General features: G+C 40.3%; 2 protein-coding genes across 11 annotated transcripts in view; both read right to left on the bottom strand.

The window, feature by feature from the left end:
- LOC137857503 (disintegrin and metalloproteinase domain-containing protein 20-like) overlaps window positions 1-18978 on the bottom strand; it is a 371501-nt gene that overhangs the window by 85938 nt on the left and 266585 nt on the right. The gene's annotated exons all lie outside the window — the stretch shown is intronic.
- The window catches only part of MAP3K9 (mitogen-activated protein kinase kinase kinase 9), a 58507-nt gene continuing 39760 nt past the window's right edge, over window positions 232-18978 (bottom strand). For 2 of the 10 annotated variants that reach the window (XM_068684096.1, XM_068684094.1), the window contains exons 7-11: window positions 18635-18757; window positions 17748-17901; window positions 13995-14107; window positions 12557-13372; window positions 964-11358 (exon numbers count right to left, since the gene is read on the bottom strand). In XM_068684096.1, coding sequence (XP_068540197.1) covers window positions 10877-11358; window positions 12557-13372; window positions 13995-14107; window positions 17748-17901; window positions 18635-18757 — 1688 coding nt within the window. In that variant the 3' untranslated portion in view covers window positions 964-10876. Of the gene's footprint in view, window positions 352-963; window positions 11359-12556; window positions 13373-13994; window positions 14108-17747; window positions 17902-18634; window positions 18758-18978 lie in introns of those variants that run through there. The other 8 variants (XR_011097108.1, XR_011097106.1, XR_011097105.1 and 5 more) reach the window with 8 other exon arrangements.

Raw genomic sequence — 18978 nt, 5'->3', positions numbered from 1 at the left:
TGAGGCATTCAGGAATTGGAGGGGAGGAGGGAATGCTTGAAACCATCTATTGCAGGACACCCTTGTTAAAATGAGTGAAAAGGCAACTCATTTTGCACGTCATTATTTTCACCTAAACTTAATTGACAGCCTGTCCACTCTCTTCTCAGCCTATGACAAAAACCACCACTCTAGCAGTTTGAATAGAACACAGGCAGTGATACTATCTATGCATTGTTCCAGTCTCCATACCTGCTGGAAGGTTGTCGGATTTCTTGAACATAATCACATTAGAGAAAAATCTCTTCTCAAAGGAAATTATGAAACACAGGCTCTTGTAGTGCATAGCCCTTCATCAGTGCAGCTACGTTCCTTAAAAAAGAGAAAGTTAAATGATGGTTTTGTATCAGACAACATAATCCAGGACTCAAACACACAACCTCGGAATCAAAACCATGTAGTCTTTCACACTGGCAGTAAATGAAAGATCTTGAAGGGGTGCTGGTTCCAGCAACAGAGCCTTATTCAGTAAGGTGGCAAGGACAAAGGCATTGCATCAGAAGTGAATCTGAACCATCTGTTAAATGTCATCATGCAAAAAATGTGTTACTGCATTCGCCCCAGATCCAGGCATTCAGATACATCTTCTGGCTGTGATGCTAAATACAGAGCACAAAAATCTTAAGCTAACAGAACAGAAATATTAACCTTAATTAAAATGGTATGCAATTAATTACCCTGTTCGGAGCTAGAAGTGTGTTAGCAGACAGGTATTGTGTGCCAAGTCTGATATTACACTGTGTGGGGTTTAGCACAAACAGGGCTGGAACAGCCCATCAGAACCAAGATGACTAGCAAAAAAAATAAGCCTGTGCTGGCACTAGGAAAAGAACGTGTTCCTCATAGCAAGGTAATGACACCATTGTTCTAAATACCTGTTCAAAATTATCTGAAGCACAAAGACAAGAACTCCAGACCTATAGATGATCACTTTTATAACAGTTTTATTCAAGTCTGTGTGCTCTAGTGTTGAGACAAGGCCTAGATCAGCATTACACTGTAATACAATAATTTTAGCCATTGAACCAAGCCTGCTTGGCATCCTTGGTTTACAATTTACAGTACATCCAAAAAAAAGCAAAGAGAAAAAAAATCTCAGAACGCCAACAACTTTCATTAGCTCTTTGCTTTGCTTAAATATTGTTCTATAACATAAAATAATTTAATACAAAAAAAGAACTGTAATCCAAATACACATAATACATTGACACAGAACAGAGGAAAGATACAGTAGATTATGCACAAGAGTATTCAGTTGATGTGTTACCTACAGTGAAACAAACTGGACATTAATATAATTTAACTATTTAAGCCCAAGAGGGTCAGAGGCAACAAGGCCGGGTCACAAATAAAGCTTTTTAAAAAATAATGCAATCTTATTTTCCCCTAAGCTTACTGCTGTACAGAGGTTAAAGGAAGGCTCCAACAAATCACTTCATTTGACAACATTTCATCACACAAACAAGAAAAACTCGGTGGCTTCCATTAGTTTACTCAACTCTGGGGTACGTTACCACTTGCTAACGCAACTGCTTCATTGCAGGTTCTTCAGGCAAAACACACCCTCAGGTGCTACTTCCATAGCAAAGACTTTTGAACACCGTGAACAGAAGAGAAGACGTACAGGAGGTCTCCACAAAAGGACTGAAATACTTAGCGTCATAAGATGAATCCCAGTCCTGCAGAGTTTGGAGTTTCTTACAAAGTACCTAACACGCTCCACAAAGGAATTTCAACACAAGCAGGAACTATCCCATACCTCAAAAGAATGGACATGTGGGCATGATCTTACACTGGGTGTAATCTACTCACCTGGTTCTTCAGATTTACAACATTGTACCTAGGAAGTCAGGTCACTGATTTTTGCAGCTGGATTTAAACAGAAGCAGGAGCAGATCCACAATTAATAAGGCAAAAGAAAGACGTAGCTTATAAAAAGAGGGAGGAAATACATTCTCTGGCTTAGAAATTCTTGGACTTTCAAAGCCACAGAAGAGACATTGTTAAAAGCACAGGTAGTTTCCCTGATTTTTCTACCACTGTTGCCCTCCCCACTCCATATAAGCCTCCCAACCTAAGTCACGCAAAATATCTCCGAAATTCCCAGCTTGTTCTGCATTTATAGCAAAGCAATCATACACGCCAGCACAAAATGCTGGGCCAACAGCTGACAAACAAGAACCCAAGAACCTAACAATGGTGGTGGATGGTGATCACTATCGAACTTGTCAGGTCTGTCCATCAGCCTGGAAGGATGCGTTTTTGAAATGGAAAAACAAAACTGAGAAGAAGCCTCGGGTTTAACACCAGCATTTGTACGTACAACCTCCACACACCACTCATTGCCCCTTTGCAGCTAGCAATCTGCTAGTGCAGAAGTCATTGCTCTTTCCCTCCTGTGTCAGAACATTCTCTCAAAGCTTCCCGTGTTTATGGTTAAGAATTAGCAGTCAAACAGGCATGGCAAATGCAGGCATGGAAAGGCCACACGAGTCAGAGCAATCAAACCCAGAAAGCTGTGAAGGAACTTCCTCTGACGAAGTATGGAGGCTGGTCCTTCACCATGAATCTCTACAGACACCCCAGTTCAGATTAGAATAGCTTTGCTGACTTGGGGTCTCGTGTATTTGGACCCAGATACATTCCATTGATTCCAGTGATGTTTAGTTATGAGATGAATAGCTTCCTTGAATTGAGGCCTCTCACCCTTCTAGTTAAAAGGCAGTGCCCCAAATACGAATTTTTACTACTAGATGTTCTTAGCTTTACATGGTTTCTCATTAAAACTGACAACTATGAGGGACACTGATTTTAAGCAGACCTAGGTATATTCTCCACTTGGAATTTAGCTGTCTCTCAGACAGACTTATGCCGCGCAAAAATGGCTTTTATTCTCTGTAAAGAGCACTGGCCAAACTCAACTGCTCCACTGGCAAACACAGGTATGCTTTGTTTTTTAATTTTTTTTTTAATTTTTTTTTTTGCTGCTGAGTTATTCTGTACAGCCCAGGATTTCTGGATGTTACAGTTGCCAAGATAACCTTGAAAACAGCAATGGCAGAACTGATGCAGTAACATCTGCTTTAGATGCAGAGTGAACAATCAGCTCAGAGGTATTAGCTGCCCTATTCAGATACGAATGCTAACCGTGGTGACATTTTAAGAGCTGCTCACTAAAGCATGCAAGACAGAAATACAAGCCTACTATGAATATCTGGGCAATCAGTCAAGAGAACTCATTTTGTGACACAAACTGTGTCTGGGAAGAAACATCCCAGCACCTTACCCCCAAGTTGAGAAGCGGCCACATCTATGAAATTCCAGAAAAACCCAAGGAAAAAGCTCAGTTCGCCTCCAAGATCAGTGTGCAACTGTGCTAAGCTAAACAGTAATCAGAGACCCCATTTGTTTTGAAACTCAGTGACAAGATACCAATTACAAGGGTTCCCAAAGAACTTGATTATATTCTGAAATCTCATGTTAGCAGCATTCTTATCAATGAAGCCTGAAAAAGCACTGGTATGTCTTTCTGCTCCATTATAACCTCTGCTACTAAGAGAAAGCACTAGGGCATGGCTAGAGCAATGCTTCTTCTTTCTCAGCCCCGTGTCTCTCCCCCTCCTGCTTCAAGTCAAGAAGGTTAGTTTTACCCAACCTCAGCATCTGTTCTCAAGAAAATGCTAAATCAGAACAATCAAGGTAGAACAAGGAGACAGTGCTAATCACTCCTAAATAGCATAAATAAATAGTTTATGCTGGTCTTATGCTGGGGCTTCAGCCAACTACTTTTAGAAACAATGTGGGCTCTCACTAGCTGGAAGCTTAACTTCAAGCATGGACAAGATCCTAGAAAAGTACTTTAGGTAATGAAGGAACATTTTTCCTTAGCATTATTATTTTTCAAGTAACTTATTCTAAGCAACTTCTAAACAACTTTGGCATTCCTTATGCAGATCTGGGCTAAGCCTCCATTTGTTAGCTGGGCTAGGATCTGACTGACCCATAAGCTACAGTCCCAGAAGTTGCCCACTTCAACCTTATAAATCCACTATATTACACACTAAAAATGTGTCATGGTTTCTTAGTATTAGCTATATCAGACTGTCTGCACATTGTTAGCATTCAGACATGAGAACTACACTAAAATCAAATATCTTAGGAAAACAACTGCAAATACAGGAAAGCAGGACTGCATACAGGTTCACTTAAAGAACACAAGAGTATAAAAAAATCTGTTTCAAAAAACATACTTTCCCCTTTAACAGCAGCAGTGACCAATATGAAATCACCACCTTTCCACACTGCAGACGTTCAGCTCTTCTACGGGTTGAAAACCATCAGGAAACATGCCCTCTGCCTTGTCATTTACTGTTTATTTAGGAGACCTACATAGTAAAAGCAAGCATAAACCTTAACTTATCAACCTGAACTGCTGGTTTTATTTTTCCATCAGGAATCTGAGTGTCAGAGAGCCAAAAACAAGTGTTTTCCTCTGTCCTCTCATCATTCCAGCCTCAACTGCCTACCTAGAACAGTTCCCGTCAAAAAACCACCAACACCCTTTTATCCTTTCTTCACACTCCAACTCTACAAATGAGGTAGCTCACGGTAAACTAAAGACAACCAGAAACAAAGTCACTACACAATCCTCAAATTCTTCTTTAGGACCCAACTTACCTATGATGCCCAGAGATTACCAAGCAGCTAGTATCCTCTATCCTCCAACTGTTTTACTACAAAAGAATGATAATTTTACCCATTTATTGGTTATTTTCTGTCAACTTCCACCTTCACTTCCCCTAGCTGTGTTTTATGTTTCTACCTTGAAAATATTTCAGGTCAAAGAACACCTAAAACAAGTGTTGTTTTCTGCCTCGGGCCCCATAATATGATAGTACCAAGAATTAATAACTGATTAAGATGGGAAAGGGACAGCCACTGAAATAATGTGTTTAGAATTCTATCCAAGAGATAAGGAGAGCCAATGACAGCGCACTTGTTTCCACAGGGCTGTACGCAAGTCAGCAAATGGGAGGACACAAAATGTTTGCAGTGCTGGTGTTTGGCCTGATGTATGATAACACTACAGTACTGAAAGCTAAATCCAAGAGTTCCCTCCAAAAAAAAACAACCTAAGGCCCTAGCAAGGATGCATGTGAAGCAGAAGGCACCTAGGAATACAGATGCACCTAAAATACACATAGGTGATTCACAGGCTTAAAAAAGAGCAGCCCCAAAAGTCACACTCAGTAGGAAAATGATGTTCCTGGTCACTTGGAACAAAGGAAAAAGTTTGCTTGTTTTAATGTACAGAAAGAGGTGAAACATGTTTCTTGTATACAATGCTGATGAAGTGCTGAAGATTCTCTAGTGGGGAAAAAAAAGGATACTTGTTAGGAAGGAATGAGGAGAAGACTGGTAGCTACTTGAGATCCACCACCCAGTCACCAGTGGGAAATTACCTTATAATCAAGCACATGCTTCTTAGCTTGGGAATGAATGTTTTTAATATACAAAAATAAAGCTGATGTAGGCGATTTCAGAAGCTGTATTCATCTCTGACCAATGGCAAAGCTGCTTAAAAAAAGCTGAGCACAAGAAAAAACAAAAGCAAATGCACATTAACACTGCAGCATGTGACATTCTACTAGTGTGTTCATAAGAGGGAGCAGCAAAATAAGCTATAAATGCATTTCAGTACTGCTTTGTGAAACTGTGAAAGCAGAGCTGAGGAAACCAACACAAGTTCTTCTTAAGACTCTTTTGTTTGCTAACCACGATAAAAAAGGAAAATCTAAACCACAATACTGGATATAGAAATAGAAAAGTGATAAACATCTGATTAAAAATACCTTCTCTCCAGCTAGACACAAGACCACTGGCTGTGCTAACCGCCTTATTCTAGTCTTACCATAGTAAACTTAAAAGAAAAACACAGGAAGGCATTATTTCTTAAAGATATCTTAATTATATAATGAACCAAAGGTTTAGGAAACCTTAATGTTATCCTCCGTGACAGCATGAGTGTGTTTTGGTTCTGTTTGAACATACACACTGTACTTATTGCTGGTTTGCAACTGTATTTTAACACATGCCTCTCCCCTCAGTTAGTATCCAGTTTTACCCAAATTATAGCCTTAAGCAAGTTATAAATACTGAAGCAAAGCAGCTACCCTGTAGCAACAAGGATCAGATATCTTCATTTCCAAATATAGATTTCTTTGTTTTATGTTGAAAAAAATGAAGCTAAAAGGAGGACTTATATCACTGTGCAAGATATAACTTCCTATTTGCCACAGAGTTGAATAGTTCTTAAGAGTAGTCCCAAAATGCATGGAAAAGCTTAGAAAGCAATAAGCATCTTTTTCCAAGAGGAAAGGTTTCAAAAAAAAAAAAAAAAACAGAGAAAAAAATGATACTAGCTTAAAATCACTTACAAAAGCAACAAGCTAACACTGAATTTGGGGATATTATATTAGGTTTGGTTCTATACACGTAACGGGTCTCCAGTTCCCATATTCATCCCACAGAGATGAATTAAGTTTCAAATAAAAGTTAGGTAAAAGATAGAAAGGTGGCTCATGTTAGGAGGTTTCCTGTCATTTTCTCCTTAATAAAACACTCCAGATGGTAAAGACCTTTCTCTACTCAACCATTACTGCCTCACCTTCAACAGAGTGAGAGGTATCCAGTTTCATGACAATCGAAGTAACATCTCTACGCAGTATTGTCCATAAAGTCTTAAGATAACAGCATGCTATGAAGAGGAAGGCAACTACTCCCGTTCCTAGAGGTACAGAAAAATACTTCATCATAAAAGCATACCAAACCAGAACAGGTCTTTCCACATCAATAATGAAAAATTCACTTTGAAAATACTCATTTTGTTAGAAACCCATTACAAAAAGAATATTTTCATTGAGGTTCCCTGCCCCATACTGAATATCAACCCACTGCAATAATAATCTGAAGGAAAAAAAGATACCTATAAAAAGTTACATTTGCACCTCTGAAAAGGATCAAAGGAGATGAAACCTCCTTGATGGCAAGACAGAGCATTGTGCAGTCCATAGGAAGCAACAATATTACAAAAAATCCATAACTATTACCGCCTTAGTTTTGACACAAAAGCTTTCTTCTCTCTACATGTCCCACATTCAATTTCTGTGAAACCAGTAGAAATTTAGTAAAAAACTGTATTTTTTTTTGCATCGTTGCTACATCTGTGCTTTCCCCTCTATTTTACAGGAAAAACAGAATACAGGGATAGCATATTTTGAAGGGTTGGCAAAAATATTCTAAATTCCTAAATCAGTTACATAAATTAGTGACATATATTGCCAACCAGCTATTTAAAAGAAAATACACATGTATTTCCAAACTTAATTTTTTTCACAGCAACAATCTTACTACTCTTAGTATCAGTTACAAAATGTCATTTCCTCTTTGTGAGCCCTGTAATTACTTTAACACATTTTATTCCATTCTTTTCTCATTGTTTTAAAAACTGCTCAGTGGTTTTGTGATTTTGTGTTCTCTTTTTCTGCTTCATAGCAAAAAAGTGCAATTTATTCAGGTATTTAAGGAAAAAATGCATTTATTTTTACAGCAAGATTTTCACCATCATCTTTCTCAAGAACGCTGCTAGGAAGGTGTGTCAATAATGAAACTTTTGTCTCACTGAGAAATGGGAATACTAATAACCAGTAAAAAAAAAGATCTGAGCTTCCTGACCGGCTCGTTTCTTCTCAGTACCTAGTGGGCTATAGTGAAGCACTCTTTTGGGGATTTGGGGAACCTCAGCACCCACAGCTGGGATGGAAAAATAACAAACAGATGAAGGCAGGAGAGAAATCAAGCCAGGATGTCACGCCAAGATGGATATAGGGAAAGGTTCCGCCTGGCTTTAACATGCGCATGGCCTCAGCTTTCAGGATGCATACAGTAAAACACCTGACAACTCTTTGCCTTGAGAGCCCTCTGCCTGTCAGAGAATATCCCACCACTTGCTAATGCCTACAGCTTTGTTTGACAACAGACACCTCGTGCCTGATACATCAGGTTAGTCCAGGGATCGATCACAGGTGGAAGACGCATCTATGGGTTGATGCTCAAAGAGACTACCTTGTTTTATTTCACATGCTAGATTCAATTAAGATAACTGCATCATCCGAGGAACATTTGGAAAGCATTATGGTCCTACCCAATCATTCTGGCAGCTCTGGAATACGCAATATCTAAACTGGAAACCCTAACCTGGCTCCTTAAACCATGTCACCTAGCCTACCCAGTTCCTTTGCTGTCCGTTTAGTGTTAGGGAAGATGCCCTTTGGAACAAAATACTTCTAACAGGTTAGCTACACACCACCTTCACCAAGTGATTACCTAAAAGAGAGAGAGAAGGAAAGGATTTTGTTTCTTCTTTAACTTTCCTACACAAAAGAGCCATTCTGGATGATGTCTTTGGAGAGCAGAGGCCACTTCCTATGACTTTTGTAGTGACACTTTTTGCATAGAAAGCTAAACTCTTCAGAACAGCTGATCCAGTTTTGCTTCAGACTTTCTAAAAGGGTAAGGGAGACCATGAAAACTCAGTAGTTTTAATCTCTTGCTTAAAGTCCCTCTGACCCAACTTCTGACCGGGCTTTTTTCCTTGAGTTTGTTTCTATAGCACAATGGAGATGAACCATCTGTTTGTGGGGTTCCCCTTCCCCTCCTCCCTCAGGTTTAAGAAACCCAAAATGCTAAAGTCCTACGTTTAACACAAGTGCCAGAAACATAAGTTTTCTTTTTAAAGTTTCTTAGCCCCACACTAGAGTACCTTGCCTACGCAGTCAACCGTCCATCCAGCTTCAGCAGCCATTGTAACATCACCTAGGCTAATGCTGGATCATTCAATGGAATAGGCAACAAAGAGTAATTCTGCCATAAAACAAGTTTCATGGAACGAGATGAGCAAAGAAATGTGACTTTTCTCTGTGGTAACATACTGTATTTGCTTGATAAAAGGGTGCACTTGACTAATGGCAACATGCTGGGTTTAGCCCTCAGAGAGAATTAAAAAATCAACTAAAGACAGTACTTCCCCACACATGCTGGTTTTTAACAAAAGGTTGCAAACATCTGAACAATCATGTTGTCTGTGCTGCTGCAGGAAAGCCTTCAGCTACACTGCCTTCACTACAGGGATAGACTTCCCTAACGGGGTGGGTGCAGCACTGGCAGCACCGTCAAGTCAGTCATTTGCACCCAAGTGGTTAGCGGATTGGCAGAATGAGCAGAGATCTGTACAAAAAAATGAACAGATATGCTGCACCCTGCAATAAAGCAGACTACCCTAATAATCTCACATAAAGGCCACATCCCTAATGTATGATGATGAAACTGGGCAAGAGTGAAGCTCTCATTAAAGCTGTGAGATAGACTTGTTGGGCACAGACACGCTTGCAGTCTCTAAAGAAAACTGTGATCACAGGCACACCTTAGTTGTGTGACTTCCTCCTGCAAGAGAGGGGTCCTGTTCCTTGTCCAGAGTTAGGAGTTTCTACAGATTTAAACAAAAATGTTTTACATGTCTATAATGCCTTCCACGCAAAGATGTCAAAGGACTTTATACAAATTACATAGGTCCCATCCCCCCCCCGTGAGGTAGGTATTAACCCTATTATTTACAGATGGGGAAATTCAGGCACGGAGAGGTTACATTATTTGCCCAAGGTCACACAGTGAGTCAGCGACTAAATAAGACAGAATCCAGATGTTCTGATTCCTATTTGCACAATCCAACTACTAACAACACAAGTCTCAATTTCAAAAGAGCCTGCAACAAATATCAGTGTGCACAAGAGCAGTCTTGGGTTTCAAGGGCCACGCCTTAAAAAGAGTAAGAAAGGAGGAAGAACAGGAAGAAAAAAAGAACAAAGGGACATAACTGACTTCTGCAAGCCAACACAGCTTCAAAGAAAGAATTCCTGCCAATTCCCTTCCCAAAGCTGAGGCAGCTTGACTATGAGCCTGCAATACAGGGGGAACAAAAGGAGGCTGATGGAACCAAAGCTCAAAACAAAAAAGCAAGCTAGAGTGGTCATACTATTCCCCTTCATCATTTTGAAAGCAAAGGGTCATGGAAAAATAGGGCTGAGAGGGACCTCAAGAGATCAAAGTCCATCCACCCCACCTCGAAGCCAGGATCAACTTATCTACTCATTCCCAACAGCCTGGACCGCTCTCAAAGACCTCCATCGATGGAGATGCCATGCCCTTCCTCGGCAATCTGTTCCACCTTGCACTAGCACATGAGCAAAACGGGGCAAGCAAATGTTAAGATAGCTATTTCTGCTCCTTCAGTGGGGACACCACGATTTCCAGGCCTAACTAATGATACATTTTAGAGAAGGTAGTCTCCAGATAACAACTTGTTTCTGTCCTGGAATCTTTGGGAAAATAAACACTGGTGTCTGCTGTATTATAGTACTTGAGTTTTGAAAATACTGATTAATACCAGGATAGATACCAGTATACTTACTGCAAGTGCCAAATCCTATAAGGTCAGTAACAAAGACTTTGATATGATAATTTTAGCTTACTGCAGATACAAACTGCAATAAGAGGACAGGGAAGACTACAGAAAAACCCCACAGCAAAGGTCAGCAGCTTTGAGTTGCTAAGTTACATCCAACTGCAGACAACAATCAGGCAGTCGAACAACATCTTCAGCAGAGGCAGCACCATATGATCTCCGTAGCATCCCTCCATCTCATCTGTCTTCAAAGTGCATTCTCAGTGCAAAAAGTAGGAGTGAATTTAGAGAGGCTTACTGTCTCCAGTGGATTTCATACTAAGACCAGAATTCTTGCTTGAGTTCATATGCTGCAGCTTTGTGTGTGTTAAGTTCACTTCTGCATAGCGGAATGGTGCTGTCCTGGCTCTGCCCCTCAGCATCTATGTCCAACAGTGTCCGCTCCTCTACAGGAAGACCCACCTGGAAAGGAAGCAGTGCGGGAAGTCCGGGTCTCTCTTCCACAGTGCTGCTGCTACTCGCAAAACAAGAGTCCAGATTGCTCGGAGTGTCAGTACTTGAGCTGTTGGCAGAAGATTCACCCTTGGCATTGCTGGGTGACACAAACCACCAGGGATCGAGCCGCTGTCGGCTGGCTGCGGGACGAGGCCGAGGCAGGAACTCCAACGTCTTGGGTCTTTCCAGTGTGGGGTCCTGCTGTGCATTCCATCGTCTCGGGGTTGGAGGAAAAACAAGGTTGGGGTCTGGCAGGCGAGGGACCTCATTTGGATCTCTACTTGGACTAGGTGTTTTTAATACACCTATCCAAAATGGAGAAGGTGAAAGAAGAGGGAAACATGTTAGATGTCACTGCTAAAAGGTTCCAACAGATCTTATTGTATGTACACTGTGAAAATATTCTGAAAGCAGAAAGCCTCCATTCAGAACCTAAAACCTCCACATCTTCAAGACTGAAGCGAATAACTGGTTTCTTTATTCCTACATCATTCTCAACACATTGTGGAACACCTGTTTCATTTGCCTAGCATAGGCAAAGTATTTTGTTCGTTCCTGATTTGTTTTCTTCATCCTCAGACTGGAGAGCATGGATTTGGCCTCCTATCAGAGGTGAGGACTCTCTAAATCCTTTGGAAGGTACTTTACCATTAACAGCTTGAATGGATCAGGGAGACACTTGCACAGCAGGATGTGCGACACCTGTTTGCAGTGAGCTGGACAAATTCCCTGGAAGAGTCATTTAACAAAATCTACTGCGGACACTTCCTGGTTTTGTTTGGTTGTTTTTAAAACACAAGATAAACTTTCATTAGTATTTTAATGAGTATTCTCGGCTGCATTAACCCACATTTTACTGCAGACTGCCTTTCAACAGACAACCTCATATTTTGTTCTACCATTGGGAAAAGTCTAATTAAATCAAGCTTTAATTTCATATTCTAGTCCTCTTTTTCCCTAAATTACTAGGGCAGAAAAACAGGAAAGCATTTATTAACTTATCAAGTCACAGCCACTCCTAAAGACTGCAACAAACAGAACACTACCTACCTAGGAAAATCCCTCTTGCTCGCAAAGCAATACGATCAACAGTGGCTCAGCCCCACACTACTTTAAGAGATTCAGTCTTCACTACCATAAAGATTAGAATTTGCTTTGAAATTATAACACCAATACAAACAAGTGTATAAAGGCAACAGATGGAATTCTGAAGAACTTCTAAAAATGAACAGCAGTTGCACCTTGATATCATCTTTGTCTAAGAAACAACATACTCTACCTCACAGCATCGTGAAGCAGAGTTCCTTGATGTAAAGATGATGGAACAGATTGTTACTGCATTGCTCCACTCATTATTTGTGTAAAGACAGCATCCACGAGCCCTTCTTGTGGACTGGCCATCACCACAGATGCTGTATAAGCAACATGTTTACTTCCTAACTTGTAATTATACTGTTTGGGCCCTTCTTCTGAAGAGGAAAAGGAAGATGGCTGAAAACCTACCTGCTCCCAGTGCTCCAGTTAAACAGCTACTGGAAGGGCATCCACTGGTTGGGCACCCATTGACAACTAGTCCGGTCCCTTTGATGGCCCCATCAGAAGGTGTGCGCCTGTGCCCGCCTTGCTGGGTGTGGGAAGAGACCGTCACATGCGTGGGAGTCAGGGACTGGTTGGGGTCTTGTTTGAACCTCTCAATCTGGACATTGACTAACGGGTTGTTAATGGCTGGCAAGGGAGCCTTGACCGTCACAGGGCTGACAGGCATTTCATACACCACAATCTCATCACTGTCTGAGCGCAGCAGGGACCGGGTGGAATTACATTCGGAAATGGAAGACAGGGAAAGAAGGGTGAGGGATGTGGATGGCTCGCCTAGCAACAACATGGGCTCATCTTTTTTGAAGATTTTTCGGGAAGGTGGGCTAGTGCTCCTGCGCGGGCGTCCAGCTCGCTGGAAAATGCTATCACGCTTTTTCTTCTCCTCCTTGGGCGGCTCTGGCTCCTCTTCAATCAGCAGCTGGCACTTCCCTGCTTCTAGCAGATCAAACCCCAGGCCTGCAGCAGCCAGCACCGCTCCACAGCCAAGCAAGGCAACCTCACACCGTTTGTGGTGGGAGCCACTACGTTTGAGGCTGTTGGTGGGTGTCAGCTGTGGGGTGCTAGTAGCAGAGTTCACGGGGGTGGACTCATCATTGGCATCACTAGAAGGCCCATCCCAGTCTTCATTCTTCTGAAATGGGATGCAGAGGTATGACTGGTTGTGCCCAGGTGAAGGGTGCACTTTGCCCTCCCCATTAAGACATTCGCTGTCTTCATCATCTGAAAAACAAACACAAGAAATACTTTGCATTGATATAAGATTCATGGGCAAAATTCCCTGTCTTACAATTACACATGAGAAACTTCTTCCAGAAGATTCAACCATCCTTCTCTTCACAAGCACCATTCACCAATTGACAAACACAAACTACTGTCTCCAAACAGGTAAGCTGAGACAAGTAGCTGGAAAACGCTATCACAGTGGAAGTTACTGGCTTGCCAGTCTGTTCAGGATCAATTAAGGAACAGCATATCAGAAGAAATCCACATTTCAGTTATTAGTATGGGAGTCAGGAGTGGACAGGTAGGAGAATGATAAGGATCTCTCCCAGCAAGTAAAGGTGTAACCATACTGCTCACCTAAATATTAACAGCAAATGAGTTGAAAGGTAACTTGGAGTTAAGAGGGAATTAAGAGAAGCTTGACAGATAAGAAATGAAAGAACAGAAATGAAGAAGAAGAAAATCCAGAAGGAGAAAGTTATTTCACACAGAATAAAGAAAAGCCAGATGCCACCAAAATGAAAACACTGCTGTAAGATACCAGGTAAAGGTCAGGAAAGGAAAAGTTCATTCAAATGTGAACGGAAGCGGAGATAAGAAGTCCAGGGAAATCCTTTACCCATCTCCGCTAAGCTGGTGAATCCTGGAAAAGCAGGTGCAGTTCTCTGGATCTTCCCTAGGTTTGGTGCACTGGATGACCACTGTTTGTATCCTTCTACCAGAGCTTTTAGACTGAAATAATAGAAAGACAGGATAAAATGTACAATGCTGACAATAACCTTTCATTCCTTCCCTCTATATTCTCTACTGCTCTATTTAGGTCATGCATGTATCTACCTTAATTGCATAGACTTAAGGTCCTCCCATAGCAAGGCATTTTACAACACTTCCCTCATTTGTAATAGCATAGCTGCCAAAAGATCTCTGCTGATAAACAACGACTATGAATGAAGAATAATACAAAGCACCACTACAGAAATTAGGTATTTTCATTTTAAATCAAGGCAAAACTACTACGGCAGGTACAAAAAGCGCTCAGCAGGAGGAGGGAAAAAATATCTACAAAAACATTTCCATGTGAAATACAAATAAACAATGAAAATCAAAGATAACTTAATGGGAATGAAAAACGCTGAAGTCATTAAAACAGCGGAGTTAGATGCCTCTATATTATAAGACCCAACACTTTCCCTTAAAGGAAACACTGCATTCAAGTACAGGCAGTTAAAAGCATAAACTACAGATTATGGAAAAATACGTAACTAAACACCATATATCATGCCATTGCTTTTTAATTATAGACCAAAAAATCAAACCAAATAAATAATAAATAAATAAATAAATCCCTGCTTTCAAGTCATCTGAGTTCAAAGGCATTTTACTTTGCACCTGAGCTCATTAGTAGTCCCTATGCATAGATCTTCATTATCACCATCCTATTCGTTCCCTGCAATATTTTCATGACATCAGAAACAACCACAGTACTTTGCACAATTTTTTTTGACACATCAACAAGTCAACAACATTTTATTCTTCAGTTAATGTTCTCTGAACTGGGATATCTACGGTGCCTTTCTACAACTCCAACATGAAACATGTCAGCGCTGGCAAAAAGCCTAAAAAGCACTTTGGGCAGTCAGAACTTGAAGTGAAAGGAGACAAAAATATCTATGTATAGTCTGAATGATCCCAACTGGACATACTACAGCATCTCTTTGTTACTGAGAGAACTGAAAAATTAGTAGGAGAGACCTCTTGTAGCTGCGTGACTAACTTGTATTGTTCTTTGAAAAGAGACAGCTTGTATACATTCTTACCCTCCTTTCTCTGTAAGGGAAGGATTGTAATGAACTCTCTCATGATCCTAATTTTTCACAAGAATCAGTCTGCATGTCTAAGATGACTTCCATGCCAGGATTTCAAGGTTATACATACTCAGTATGTATTTTTTCCTCTATTCTCTACCTAACTGGGAAGCCATGCTTGTCATCAGACAAACAATATCACTATAGCAAGGTCACAAGGTTTAAGCTTGATTCAGCACGTGTTCAGCTGGTTGATCACCATTCTATAGACATTACTTTTCAAAAGTACTCGCTGTTTCCAACATTCTGGAATAGTTTTAGATTTCACAAAAAGCAGCCTACACAGGTCTCACTTGTCTCAAAAGTTCGTCAGTTTCCCACCATTAATCGTTCCGGCATATGCAGTACCCTGCTATGAACTTGAACCCAGACAGCACAGTACTGAATCCTACTTGTCGAGAAAGACAAACCACATGATTTTACAATTTTGCAATTTATTCCCTCCACACTACACTCAGCTATGTAATGAAACACTACCAGGAGACCCTGAAGACCTGTGCAGCGGATATCCTTGAGAATATGCTACAACTTTCTGCTGCTCATTACTTCTTATGCTGCTTTCTGCTGCTACTATTTCTTATGCCCAAAGATAAATGCAGAAGGGTGAATAATGACTCTAATCAATTCATGACTTTACTTAATTATAGGTAAATTAACTCATGCTAGAGAATCTCACAGCAATTGCTGTAGTGTAATTCCTGCCTAAACTTTTGATTACATCCTATGGAAAATGCATTGAAAGGGATGGTAAAGATAAAGATTCAAGTTGGCTTCATCACAGAGTTGCATAAGCAGATGGAACAGCAGCAGTACTGTTACCAGCAGTGTCATGGGGAAAACTTACACTGGACTTTTCTATGCTAAGTTTAGCTCTTCGATTAACTTCTTTTTTTATCCCTATTCTCCCAAATCAGACAAAAAAAAAAAAAAAGAATAGCAAGCACTCTATCAACCAAGGTACTAATATTTACTGCAACCCTATTCCTTTTCAATAATCTGAGTCTGGCATGAAGTCAGTGAGAAGCAGCAGTTCATTGTATGCTAACCACACTGCCCTCTCAGTAACACTATCATATTTCAGATACTTTGCAAAATGCAATGGTCTTACAATGCCTTCCTGGAAAAGGTGGTGAATAGTACAGATCATCACAGTTTTCAAGAGAACAGGATAATTTTAAGAGCATGCACAGTTAGCATGTAACTCCTTTTCAGCTGTCTGTACTCAAAAGCAGTTCTTCAGACTGCACAGGAAGGACCAGAAAAACAGAAAAAAAAGATCTATTCCCCAAATTCTAATTATTACTTCAAGGCAGAAGTGTTTCTCTACCAGCTTCAGTAATCTCCTGACCTTTTTATTTTTTGAATAATTAATGCCTGTAAAATATAGCATGTTTTAATTCTGAAGAATGCAATGCTCTGTCTACAGTTCAGATAAAGCACAGGCAAAGAAGTTTCCTCCACATTGCCCTGTTAACATATGTCAAGAGTACTGTGAATGAAGAAGGTGGTTCACTGGAATAGAATAAAATAGTTCAGTTCTAAGGGACCTTAAAAGATCCTCTAGTCCAACTGCATGACCACTTCAGGGCTAACCAAAAGTTAAAGCCTATTATTGAGGGAATTATCCGAATATTTCTTCAGCACTGAATGCTTAGATTAAGACCTCCTGCAGAATACTGCAGTGGTGATACATTATATAAACATCTATTTGCTAAGAGTTTCACACCTGAGCACATAATATTAAAGAAAAAATATCTTATTAGTTATCTTATTTTCCCCTGATGAAAATATGGCAAAAGTCAACCTATCAATTTAGCAGCGGAATAAACTTCAAATTCCACTAAAAATCACGAGGCATTGAAACCTCTCACGAGTCTTAGATCATTAAAATATTCCTCTTTTTTAAGCAGCATTTCAGCAATAATCTGAGGATGGGTAGAAATAATTCACAAGGGAAAAAATGGTGCCATAGAACAAGAATCTACAAAAAAGGGCCAGGTGCAACTCACATCTCTGTAGAATATCACTTTTAGGGCATATTCACTGAAGGTACATGTGTCCTTTAAAAAACCTGGAAAAGGCGATGTTTGAGTGGCTCTACAGATACTTTTTAAACAGCATCATGGAAAATCTTTCTAAAAATCAGAGTTGAGAATTGTAAAATAAATATTTGCAGATATGATATGAAATTAGAATAAATTGAGCCTGAAAATAAAGAAAACCTAGAAAATAAATAGTTTACGCAGCTAAGGAGATGTGTAAAAGTTTTACTGCTTAAAATAAGACATGAAGTAATAGTGGACAGCAGAAGTATCAGGTCTGTACTGGACCTCTAGCAAGGCAATGAATGCAACATGGATCTCTGTTTTGGATCTCTAACACCTCAGGCACAGCACATCTGTAAGCAGAAAAGTGCTTGCAAGAAGGCAGGCAAATCTCCTGTGAGCCAGCTCACAACCAGCTTCAGAACCTGGACACCAGCCTGATTCCAGGCCCTCTCTTCTTACCCATCTTCTCCTGCACCTAGCTCCTTGTGACAAAGTGAGCTTGGTCCCCACGTGCGCCCTTTTTTCTTCTGGCCTCTCTTCTCTTCTTCCTCTCCTTCCTCCTTTGGAAGGACTGAGTTTCGTCCCCATGTTTTACTGCTTTCAGCAGGAGTCACTAAACAAGTGGGAAAAACAGAGAGAAAATTGGAAAAAAACAGATAACCAGGTTGGTCCCAAAACAACGCAAAGAACACAGGCCAGAAGAATAGTAACTGAAGTGTCCATTTGAGGTTCTTCCACATAATTCTCAGGATGTATCAACACTAATCTAACAACCAGATCCCTTCAAATTACTGTAGACAGGCTTTATGACTTTATTTCTCCACTGTTTCCCTTTTAGAAATACCAGTTTGATACTAGAAACACAAATGTGACACTATCTGATACAAACACTACACATCCACTAACATTCCTTTCATACTTCTAGTACACATTTATCTCCCTAATTCTGTGTTATTATGGGAACACCATTTTCATGGCAACATCCTTGTTTTTCTGTCCTTCCAGCAGTAACTTAATCATCTTCAACTGCGTTTCACAGATCTGCTCTGCAAATTTAGTCTTCTAAAGATCAGCCTGTACATCCAAGGAATGTATTTTCTATACAGTACAGCAGCAATCTTTCAAGAACATAGGTGAGGCTTAGACTCCAAAGAACACAAAACCCAACTCCCCACTCCCACTTGCCAACATACGCTATTTTTCTCTCTAAATTCATACATGCAGGGCACAAGGCCAACATTTTAGGAACATTTTTTACAGTCCTGTCCTAGATATGGAATCTTGGCATCTTACCACGCTGACAGACTGCACATTTCCCAAATTCAATACTACATTGAGCTCCTTACACTGTATGGCCCTGAGTCTGGGAATAATGGTAGGACTTGCAGGAGGGCTGGAGCAGCTACTGATCAAGCTTTTCCTTTTATCCATCGTTGGAGAAGCCTGCACAGTGAATTTATGCTGGAAATCTGTTTATCAAAAGAAAAGAATTCAAAACATAAGCAGAAAGACACAATTACATTTTTTTAAATATAAGAAAGAAGAATAAATTGTTTATCATAACCTTCAAAATGTGAAATTTACAAGACCGATGTAAAACTGAAGTTTTACAGCTAATTGCTGCTCATTTTTCACACAGTTCCTTCAGGACGAAGACATGCTCACAGTCATGAAGACACTCTGACATCCC

Source organism: Anas acuta, chromosome 5, assembly GCF_963932015.1.
Source record: "Anas acuta chromosome 5, bAnaAcu1.1, whole genome shotgun sequence".
NCBI lineage: Eukaryota > Metazoa > Chordata > Aves > Anseriformes > Anatidae > Anas > Anas acuta.
This window is presented reverse-complemented; position numbering and strand designations above follow the sequence as displayed.